Source organism: Sprattus sprattus (genome assembly GCF_963457725.1).
Source record: "Sprattus sprattus genome assembly, chromosome: 17".
Lineage (NCBI taxonomy): Eukaryota > Metazoa > Chordata > Actinopteri > Clupeiformes > Clupeidae > Sprattus > Sprattus sprattus.
Genome location: NC_137915.1, coordinates 18,593,433 through 18,605,599, shown reverse-complemented (window position 1 = coordinate 18,605,599; position 12,167 = coordinate 18,593,433). Strand labels below are relative to the sequence as shown.

Genomic DNA, 12,167 nt, shown 5'->3' with positions numbered 1-12,167 from the left:
CCAGTATTCTGTGCTCATATACTTGTACTCATGACTAAAGCAGGCAAATTCAGCTTTGTTTTCGTTTTCTCTCCTTGATTTGCACTGGCTGGTATACCACTTTGTCCTGTTCTGTTTGACTTCTGGCCTAATTAAATGGACCTAGGATGAATTAAATAAATCATATTTGATATCATGCATTCTTTCATCCAACCTTTTTCAGTTTTTATAAATCAAGCCCTTCTTCATAATATCTGAAAAAACTAAACCAAAACTATTCTATTCCTCGAAATGAAGTATAAAAACAAAACTTCACACGCACTTGTAACTTAAACTAAACTGAAATCAAAAACCAAACTGAAAGAGCAAATACAAACTAATGAAAATGTCGAAACTACAATAACGAACACAAGTACTCATACTCTTACTCGGTTGGTAATGGTGCAAGATTCAAGTGTTTTATTTGTCACATACAACGAATGTAGTGAAATGTTAAAGGATCTACGCTCCACACTGTGCACAAATAAAATAAAATAAATAAATAAAAAGTGCTGATTTTTTTTTAGATCAAGTGTCTTACTGCCTGTGGGTAAAAACTCCTCCTAAGTCTCTCAGTTCTTGATTTAAGACTGCGTAGGCATTTACCCGACGGCAACAGGGTGAAGAGGCTGGCATTGGGGTGCGAGTCATCCCTCATGATATTTCTTGCCCTCGACTCCACCCTCTTCCTAAGCCGCTGCCTAGATGACTTTTATCACGTGTTGTGTGTGGAGGGTCCAGGTTAAGTCTTCAGTGAGGTGCATCCCCAGGTACTTAAAACTAGGGACCCTCTCCACAGGCTCCTCGCTGATGGTGAGGGGGGTGTACCCGCTGTCCTGGTTACACCACCCTCTACTCTCACTACCTGGGGGCGGTCAGTGAGGAAGCTGAGCACCCAGTTGCACATTTGGGTGGTGATCCCTAGCAACCTCATCTTGACGACCAGGCGGAGGGGGACTACGGTATTGAAAGCTGAACTGTAGTCAATGAACAGCATCCTCACATAGTCCTTTCCCGACCATCAGAAAGAGTGGTGCATAGAAGGTTGGATATGGCATAATCTCTGCTTCTGTTTGCTTTGTATGCAAACTGGAGGGGGTCGAACAAGTTGGGCAGGGAGGTGCAGATATCATTTTTCACCAGCCTTTCAAAACACTGATGTCAGGGGGGGGCACTGGACGGTAATCGTTCAAACATGATGGTATACTTTTCTTGGGCACCGGTACAATAATTTACTTTTTAAAGATGACAGCTTGAGCCAGGGATGTTTTAAAGATCTTGGTGTACACTGGAGCTAGTTAGTCAGCAGAGGATTAAATGACCCTCTCAGGGATCTGATCAGGCCCGGCAGGCTTTTTCCCCATTTACCCCATTTCCCCATTGAACACCCTCCTCACATCACTCTCACTTACTATGAAGGGGGGGTTCAGTGTTATTGGCAATTGTCAAGTTCCTAGGTGTTTCTTGTCTAACTCTCTGGCCCAACTTGAAATGGCCTGGTACATGAACCCAAAAGGACACACGGGACAACTCTTTCCAACTCAGATTGATCTTTATTTTTTCTTATTTGTTTGGTCTGGTTGTTTCACTAGGTTGAAAACCTTCAAAACACAAAAAGTACAAGTTATACAAAAATGCAAATAAACTTCAAACTATTTCAGTACCAAGTACCAAGGCTTAAAACAGTTGGAATTGCTGAAACAATCCCAACTTAGTGACTGTTTAATGACTGCAAACAGTATGCAGCATAGGTGTTTTTTAAGAAAAGCACTTCACACATTATTGTTCAATTTATAATCAACAAAATACACTCAAACAAAAAGCCAAACTCATATGCATGCAACAAACTGATAGGCATGTTGTCTGTTTGCTGTGTGCTGCTTGGTTGTTATCATTACACAAATCAAACAATTTATACTACCATCATCAACCATCAATGACTAACAGCACTTCCAACAGCAAATAATCATCGCAATAAAACACTTAATAAATGACTGTACCAGTGGCTTCTTTGGTCGCACCACAAGCAGAGATCCTTTGTGTGTGTCTCTCTCTCTCTCTCTGCTGAGATTTTTGCTGAGACCTTTCCTTCCAAGTTAAAATAATGAGCAGCCTGCACTGGCCTGCTAGTGGTTCATTCTGGGATTGCAGTTTTTTAAGGCAAAGTCAAGTTAGCTGGTGTAATGAACTGAAATTACTATAAAAAAGATTTACCTAAACATGTCGGCAATGACTGCCATTATGTTTTTTTGCTCTCCATCTCAAACTGTGCAAAGAAAGTGTTGAATTCATCAGCAAGGGAGGGGTCAGAGCTACACACCGAGCCGGGCTTGTTCTTAAAGTCTGTCATTATCCGCAGGCCCGTCCACACATTAGTAGGGTCACCTGCGTTGAAGCCGGCTTCCACTCTGTTCTCATATTGGCACTTATGCAGCTTTAACAGTCTTCCTCAGTCCATAAGGTGCATCAGTACTTTTAACATTCTCATGCGCCTATCACACGTTTACTCCCAATTTTGAGGACCATGAGACAAAGGTCTTCTGAGCTCTATTCCAGAGGCTTTATTCTCCCTTCAGGAGACACCCATGGCTGCACCCCTGTTTGGCAAGAGGCTGTGATTACAGATGCCAGCCTGAGAAGGCCATGAGGGACGTCTGGCATCACACCTGGGCAGATGCACCTCTCTCAAAAAGGATTTCTTGAATTTCATGCAGTCTTTATTAGTGTAAGCCTCTTTCAGAGACAACTAATTGGTAGGTGTATGATAAGTTCAAATAACAAATGTGGATTTGTGCAGACAGCCAACTAAGCCCATTGCAGTTTTTTTCTATCCCTGGCTAGGACATGTCCCTTTCATAAGAGAAGGGCGTCTTTACTGCTATGTTGTAAAGTGGTTGAGGCATCTGTAAGGGAGAGTCGAGACATACCTTTTTCCATCCGAACAAATAGCCTTTGGTATAATGTGAAAGACATTGATAGATCAGGATGCCCTTACTCATAAGTGTCTAATGACACTGACTCCTCTAGTCATACTGAGTGCTGTGTTGTATAGGAAACACATTGACTGCTTCTATTAATAGCACACTGCTGGCCAAGCAGAGCACGGCTTCCTCTGCTTCATCAGCTACTTTGAGGGCCGAGCGAAAACCTCTCCTGTGCAGGCTGGACCTTTAGCCAAAGATGGAGGGCAAACTGTGGCCCAGGTGCCCGTGCACACCTGGAAGTACTTCCTTGGCCCTAAAGACAGCAACAGTGGTGTACTGGGCCTCTTGCAGTGAATCAGAGATAAATGCTCAATGTCCACTCACCAGTCAATAGAAGGGGTTTTCCAGATGCAGGACAGGGTACGGTTAGGGTTTGTCATAATAATGCTATGGCTCTATGTTGGTCATTTAGAGAGTGTTCATCCAAATTCACAACAAATCACCCTACCCCCACTTAACTGCTAACTAGTAGATGGACCTTAGAGCAGAGATACAGAGGATGCTCCTGCTCCAGCGATGTTCATCAGGCATTCTTTCTCAATTTCTGTCCCTTTTCACAGGACCCTATTATCCCCTTCCTTGATCAGGTGACTAGTGGATGTGTCGCACTCTTATAATATCTAATCTGAGAAAGAAATCTGGGTTGCTTGCAGTCTGAACATGGCCTTGGGTTCCTGCCTGACCCTTCTCCATGCTTCAGATTTGTGTTCACTGCAGCTTATTCGTGATTACATGTTAGATTTGGGTAAATGCATTGCAAACAAAAGAATTCCGAAGACAGTGACCTCAGGTCGGTTGTGTTAGTTATTTTCATTAACAAGGGATGTCACCTCTCCTCTTCCACACCATACTGATTATGGTGGGTCTGGTAATATCACTGGCAGTTTTTCATTTTAATTTGGATGAGGTGAAGGTGCAACTTTGAAAAGGTCAAGGTGCAAGAATTTCATGCAAAATTTTAATTGGTAAATTCATGCAAGTTTAAGAGGTGAAGAGCTTCGTGGAATGTCTCAACAATTGACCAGGTCTTCGGTTCATGGAGCGTTGTTGAGCAACCACTGTGGTAACTCTAGAGATTGAGTTTTCTAAACGTTAGTCTCTCTATCAATTAACTACGGTAGTTGGTCCACAACACTTTCGGGAAACGCACCAGTTTGTGACCCAGCCTTAACCCATAGCCCACATGTCAGAAGAGGCTACACTGTTCCACACTACAGTATGATGCATTACAATTGCAGTCAGTGAGGAAGGCTACAGTGCTGACCTTTCCTTAAAAAGTATACCGATGCTAATTGCAGCTAATATAATACTTGAATGTAGCCTTAAGGCTTGCAAACTTACAAAATGACCAAATAGCAAAGTGTTACCAGCATATGGTCAAGTAGCAAACAGAAATAGAAACAGTGTTGTTTTACCAGAAAGTGGTTCAATAACCCCTGCCATGCTACCAAGTGTGAAAAGCAGCAGAGGTGCATTGAATGGGTTTTAAATGGGAGAATAGGAGTCATTTGAATTACTAGGGCACCGGATGTTTGGTAGCATACTCTATGGAGCGTCACATAGGAGGAAAAGCCACTATTTTAACATAGCAGTGTAACAGCAGTCAAAATGGTGATTATGAGTTACTGTTAAGGCCTTTTTTTATCAGCATTTTGTATTAACTCCACCTCAACCTAATGTGATTTTTTTAAGTATGCCACAGAAACCACAATTCATTCCATTGCCCTTAAATGTATCCTCATTAGTAGACAATTATTATATATATTTTTTTTACAAGAGAAGTTGATTGGTCGATAGGGTGACTTAAGCTATCTCACAGTAATGGTTTAAGGGTAGTTGAAATTAACATTATGGATTTATTTCAAAGTAAATCGATTATCATATTAATGTTAATCATGTTTCAATAAACTGAAGCTGTTATGTAAATTGTAAGAGAATGTGACATTTTTGTAACATCTGAAGGAACTTTAATTTGACACTGTACATTTGTAAAGAAAGAACACACTCATACACGTAATTATATATAGATATGCATGTATTTGTAAGTTTGAATCAATTCTCCATACAAGATAAATAAAAGGCTATCAATAGCATTTGTCAACATTATGTAGAGTCCGTGAAGGGAGAAAAGTAATGACCAAATAAAAACATGATTGTCAATCAATGTGCTTCACAAAACTCTCAATGAATAAATAATCTGCCGAACTTCAAATATTTACAATATTAACAAGGACAACACATAAAAGCTTTGGATCATTTGACATGACGATAAGCTTGCGCGTGTGGACTGTATCAGCAGGTCCCAAGGTTCAGCAAAAAGACACCCCTAGCAACCACAGCAATGGCAACATTACATTTAGAATTTGCACTCTTAATGCCAGTTTTTTTTTCTTCAGCTGTACATTTCATACTGCCTCGCAAACAGAAGTAGAAAAATCAAATAAAAATAAAACAAATAATAATAACAATAATAATAAAAAATGTCAACATTACGCTAACATTGCATTCCCCACAAAAACGGAAATGACAACTAGAATCCAACCAGGATAAAAAGGCAATAAACAGGAGTCACAGGCGAAAGAGAGAAAGTGAGAGAAGGAGAGAAAGAGAGAGAGAAAGTGGAGTGTCAGGAAATGAAAGAATGAAACAACTTGAACGAATGAGCGGCAAAGTACACCAGTGTGCTCCTCAAAGTTTTTAGGGGTGCTGGTGGGTGGTGGTGGGGTGGTGGGGAGGTGGGCAAGGGGGATACAGTAGCGCGTGGCTCCAGCGGACTCTTGCTGAAATGTACATACACAGAGCACAGGGGGTTCAAAGGTCAAGGTCAAATATCAAGGTCAGGATGGAGTCGGAGGTGAAGGGTGTCACGGATCACCACAGACAGTTCAGCTGGACAGTGCAAGCGTCCGGTCCTCCCTTCTTTAAAAAAAAAAAAAAACGTCAAAGGTTTTCTTGATTTTTTTTTCCTGTTAATCCATCTTGTTCCCCCTTCCGAAGACCACAATCCCACGTCGCCAGCATCTCCTGACTCGGGGCGGCCTAAGCAGCACTCGGTCTACGCTGGGCCTCGCGTCCAGCACTTTTTAAAAACATTCATGCGTGTTTGCGTCTCAGTCCAGGTAAAGCGGGGTGCCGGGGAAAGGGGGTGGGGGGGTCGTGGAGAGGGGAGGGGGTAGAGGAAAAGGGTGGAACCCTCGAAGGCCAAACTTAACCAGAATTCAAGTACTCCAGTGCCACTTCATAACAGAACTTATACTGATCCTGCAAGGAAGACAGAAAGGGAAACAAATGTTTAGACAGGCATAAACATCTGAATTCCTTCATGTACCCTAAAACATACACTATTAGAGTGTTTTGTAAGTGTGAATGCAGCGTTTGGGCTTATGTTAAACAGTATCTAAAACTTAAGGCAAAAGTGATGTACAATGAGCAGCATTATACGCTGCAGGACAGGATTACAGTGTAAAATGTCATACTTGATTGTAAAACTGTCAGCGCTTTGGATATGAAACACACTGATGACAAATGTGATAAGTGAATATAATGAGTGTTATGTACCAGTAAGTCGACCATGTTGGGTTTGTTGTTCCTCAGTGTCTTGACGGCGTGAAACACGTCCACTGAGCGCTGGTGTCTCAGCATTTCACACACAATACTGATTGCACAGAACGTCCCGCTGCGTCCTCCTCCATTCCTGAAAGAGGGGGAGGCAGGGAGAGAGCGAGAGAGAGAGGGAGAGGGAAGGGAAGGGAAGGGAAGAGAAGAGAGAGGCCTTCAGGCTTAGTAAACCAAGTGGAATGTATCATGTGAGAACCAAGAACAAAATCTAGCACACATGCATTCTTTCGTTGATACACCACAATTATGCTACCTTATTCTAACAGTGGTTGTGTGTTTGTAGGGAGGGGGACTGCTCTGCACAGGAAAACATGAGTATTTGGTTGTAGTGGGCAAAGCGAAGCTTTGTGCAACACTGAAACATTCAAAGCATGAACGTGCCGACGTTTCGAAACACCCCAACAACCAGCTCTACAGTGACACCCCCTGGCCACTATTGCCATTGTCACGTCTTCTGTTAAACAACGACTCAGACAAAGCATTAACAAATTCTAAACTATTTATTATTCTGGTGGGTTACACCCGGCTATTAATACATATGATTGATACATATATGAGATAATCGAACTGGGACTGTGATGAATGTGTTTCAATTCATTTTTTTTTCTATTTTGTTATCTAAATTTACATCTGTGAGAATATTTCAATTGCTTGGTATTTCAGTTCCATGTGTGAGACATGATATTTATGGAGATAATCTATTGACAAGGCTGCTATGTTTATTGGGATACTATTTCAATTTGCCATACTGTTGGGCGGATAGGCAAGGTCTTTTCACAAAAACCCTCAAAGTTTGCGCTTGCTTGACATTTAAGTATTCTGGGAGTTGTCGATTGAGACAGATGTGTGATTAGGTTTTATCAAGACACTGTCAATTACATGTATATGTTCCTATAGGAGAGGCAGTTATGCCACCTGTCAAAACACTGGTGAAACACATGGTCAAGTGACATGGGTAATTTGCGCCACATTCTGGAGCAGTGTTTCGACACATCTGCACTTTGACAGCTGGGTACACCGTTGATACATCAGCATTGAGTGTCACATCCCAAGTTTTTGAGGCTATTGTGGTTACCCATATTGTTTTCTTCAGTTTCATTCTTTAAAAAAAAAATAATAATTTAAAGTAAATTCTAATTCTCTCCACTAGATGATGCTCATTCACCTCCTATTCCCAGGCAGAGGCCTCTTGTCCTCTCAGCATTGTAACTCATCCTCCACAGCCTGGCAGGGCTGTACGCTCTGGTCTGCTTTTGATTACATACCACAGCCCAATCCCTGCACTGCGTTTTGGACCTACTTTGTCTCTTGTTGACCACTCACCTCCCCTCATCCCTCGTCCTTTACCACACTTTAAACGGGAGACTGTGCCTGGGACGGGGGTATCTTTTGTTGATGGATCAGAAAGTTTTGTATGGCTTGGTTCAAACAGGACCGTTGAGCTCGGAGGGTAGCACTGTGCTAATGTTTAACTCATGTCTTTGGGGAGGTAAACAGGCTGATAAAGTGTAGCAACCCTTCTGGGAAGGATAAGTTTAGAGCAACTTATTTGGCTCTCAGTGGTCAGTGTGTTTGTGTGTGTGTGTCTTTGTGTGTGTGAGTGTTTGATAGAGAGAGAGGATGTGTGCAATTCTGAGTATGTATATGCACAAGTATGTATCTGTTTATGTGGCAAAGGCAGAACAAAGAGACAAGAGGGGGATAGTATACTGAATAGTGTGCTCTGTGTATGGAGAAGGTACAGTCCGTACCTTTTAGACTGAGATTGTGAACATGTGTGTGTGGGTATGTGTGAGAGCGAGAGAGAGAAAGAACAGAGGAGAGTATGTACAGTTACAGAGAGCACAAGGGTAAGACACACACACACAGAGCAATAGAGATCTATTGTGTGTGTGTGTGTGGTTTGCGTGGGATGGGGTGAGAGCTGCCAGATATTGGAATCTGGCTGGGAATCTAATAAGAGGCACATGGATGTGCTTTTCCCTGCGACCAAGGCACAAGCGGCCAAGGGGGAATGGATGGAAGGCCTAGTAAGGGAAGCTAGAAGTGTGTGTGTGGGTGTGTGTGTGTGTGTGTGGGGGGGGGGTGTCTATGTGTGCGTTTATCTATGGATGTGTGTTTATCTGTGTGTGTATGCATGCATGATGCATGTCTGTACATATGTGTAGCCTATGTATGTGTGTGTGAGTTTTTTATGTGTGTGTGTGTGTGTGTGTGTGTGTGTGTGTGTGTGTGTGTGTGTGTGCGCGTGTGTGTGAGTGTTTGCATGTGTGTGTTTGTTTGTACGTGTGTGTGTGTGTGTGTGTGGCAGCAAATGGAACAAGGGAATTGGCAGGCCAGGACTTTGTCAGAGTCCACGGAGCAAACGCGAGTGCGGAGGGACAGATAAAATCCAAAGCTGCCCTCCCTCCTGCCTCTCTTCCCCTCCTCCTCTCTTCTCCTCTCATCCTCGACCCATTCGCTCCTCTCCTCTCCTGGGCAACAGATCTCATTTCCCACACCCTAGGCCTGAGGAAACCACTGCACTCACACACCACCCACCAGCACATTATAAACCCCCCTCCCCAGACTCACAGAGAGAGAGAGAGAGAGAGAGAGAGTGACAGAGAGCTATAGAGAGAAAGAGCGAGATGAGAAATTATGAGAAAGGGAGGTAGAGCGAGAAGGCGAAAAATACAATGAGAAAGTGAAAGAGAAAGAAAGAGATGAAGTGATAGAAAGAGGGAGACATAGAGACAGAGAGAGAGGGAGACTACGAGAGAAAGAATATAAAAGTGGTAGAGACAGCGGTATGGAGAGGTAGAGAGAGAGAGAGACAGTAGGGAGGAGGGGGGAGTGTGTGTGTGTGTGTGTGTGTTAGTGTGTGGTGTGTGTGTGTGTGGTGTGTGTGTGTGTGTGTGTGTGTGTGTGTGTGTGTGTGTGTGTGTGTAGAGACGGAGCCTGGGACAATGAGACAGTGAGACAGTGAGACAGTGAGACAGTGAGACAGTGAGATAGTGAGACAGTGAGTGCGATAAGCAGGGTGAGGCTGAGTAGAGGTGGTAGTGGTAGCAGTAGCGACGATGGCCACAGTCATGCACTGTGTTATATTACTCAGTTCCTCAAGGATTTAGCAATTTTTTTTTTTGGTTTTTGGCAATCAAATTTGTGGCAATTTCAAAAAAATCGATATATGTTTCTCTTTAAACCCCACTTAAACAGCACATATACTAGAAAATAAATGAATGAGATCAAAAGAAGACCTCAGACATACAGTATTATGTGTATTATTATTCTGATCATCTGAGTTCACACATTTCTGAGAACTTTCACCACCATACTTATATGGTAATTTACTCCGTACTAGAATGTTGAAATTAAGTTGAGTCAAGTAATGCCTTTGTTTAAACCTTTGAACGGTATTCCAAAATCAAAAGTTCTTGTTAATATTCAGAACAGTAATTATGAGCAATCATGTCCTATTGTGTGAAGAAAACTGAACAAAAAACATGATTATTCAAAATCTGTTGACAATTTCTGGCCTAACTTTGTCCATATTCTACTCACTCAATTTACCCTTCAATAGACCTATTTACAAATGAAGGAACAATCTTTTATTTTGAAATGCCAACTCTGTGCAAGACGGACAGCTGAATTAACAGTTGCACTCAACAATTTGCCTTAAGTTTAATATCATGTTGAAACACTATTTAAAATTTCACAGCTGAATTCATAATGTGTAAGTAGTTCATTTAAGTTTTAATGAGATTAGAGTAATAGATCAAGCTATGTTGTGTACATCAAGCGAATGTCTAATCCCAAACTAACTAAACCCTGGTTGTCAATCCACCTGACACCAAACGAGTGGGACATTACGTAGTTGCAGCGATTGGCACAGACGGTATAAGCTTAATAAATAATCATTATTTCCTGTCATTTTATGTGCAATTTTAAGCGTTAAATAAGAAAATATGCAGTGTCGCAATTTTTTGGGGCAAATTGCTGATTTGGAAAATATTTGAAAATAAAAGTCCCCTTTTGCAGTCATCATTTTTAGCCATAGTTAAATGCTGGATTAAAAATTTGCAGTTGTCATTGTGTTAAATATCAATCTAAACATTTGCAATCTAGCCATTTGTTATTTTTGTAAACTGTAAAGTTCAATTTTCTACAAGCTCAGATGTGTTTTTTTGTCAGCACACATGAATATTTAATACAAGTATAAATGTAAACATCAAAGTTAAGATTTCTGAGCTACAACTTCTCACATCGTATTCTACACATCCTCGCATTACTGAAAGACTTTACAATGTCTTGTATTCAGTAATAGATTGAATTAGATAATAATAGATTGCGAAGAAAAAATGAAGACTATGAACAATACAATTTACTATGCACTCCTTCAAGTAAAGTCTCTGGAGGGCTACTGGCTAAATCTGGCCATGAGGAGGAAGCCTGATTGGATTCTGTTCCCATCCTCCTCCTCCTCCGCCCTCTCTCAGATCACCTGCCACATTTCTGCTGCTCCTCATTTAACTCCCCTACTCACCTGGGCAACTGCTAACCTTCCATCACTATAACACACGCTCATAAAAAGCCTGCAGATAGACTAAAATAAGATACAAAAACAGGGCCCATTCCGGCAGGCATACTAAAACCACAGGTCTGCGCTTCTAATGCCCCGGAGCTCTGAAGACTCTTCTTCCTCTGATCACTGTGTGCTGGGCTTTAAAATGCAAAGTGTGCTTTAAGGAGGCTGATAAGGAGATAAAGGCATTAAGACGGCCAGAGGAACATGACAGGTTTGTGGGCGACGGGGCCGCTGGGCCGGTGAGCCGGTGGCACATTCTGGCAATAAACAAACGGAGGCGGCAGCTCTTTAAAATGTCAGCGCTGAAAGGTTTCTGCGGAGAAGGCCGTGGTGGAAACACTGCAGCCGAATCCCAATGTCTCTGTCTCTAATAATTGGTTCCCCTTGGGAAAGGGAAGGGGGGTAGAATATCGCTTCAAATTTGAGTGGTCAGGGAGGACAAGGAAATCCCTATCATCCTACCCTCTTTGGAGGGAACATTGTGCAGGCTTCTCTGAGAGCAAAGAGATGGTAGAGTTTGTATGTGTTTTTCAAGAGAGGGGAAAGATTTGCATGACATCACAGCAAGATTAGGGATCTTGGGAACGTCAACTGAATGTGGTCCTGGAGTCAGGTCATTTATTATGACACAGCAAAAGTTGATTGTGGGGGTTTTGTGTAAAGGTTGGAGAACGTTGTGAACCACTCAACTCAGACAAATTCTTTAATCAGAGGCTACACTTCTCATCTGGACCGGTTTATCTAAATTAATTAAATTAAAATGTTTGAATTCCAGTCATTCTCTTTGAACTATTTAAAGCTTTGTAGGCTACTTCATTTCCCATGGTTCAGTTTTATGTATTTGTCCCTGAGTGTGCTTGCATATGTGTGCAAGAGTCTGAATACTACTTGTGTATGTATATATGTATAACATACAACAGACGTGGCATTTTCAATCAGATGTTCAACCTTCCTATGAATATCTGTGTCTGTATGTC

General features: G+C 42.0%; 1 protein-coding gene across 1 annotated transcript in view; it reads right to left on the bottom strand.

Annotated features, from left to right (window-relative positions):
- Positions 1-5,060: 5,060 nt before the first annotated feature.
- LOC308378535 (receptor-type tyrosine-protein phosphatase mu-like) overlaps positions 5,061-12,167 on the bottom strand; it is a 172,529-nt gene continuing 165,422 nt past the window's right edge. Inside the window, exons 29-30 of the mRNA XM_080855476.1 lie at positions 6,561-6,696; positions 5,061-6,263 (exon numbers count right to left, since the gene is read on the bottom strand). Of these exons, the coding sequence (XP_080711602.1) occupies positions 6,210-6,263; positions 6,561-6,696 (190 nt within the window). The 3' untranslated portion in view covers positions 5,061-6,209. The remainder of the gene's footprint in view (positions 6,264-6,560; positions 6,697-12,167) is intronic.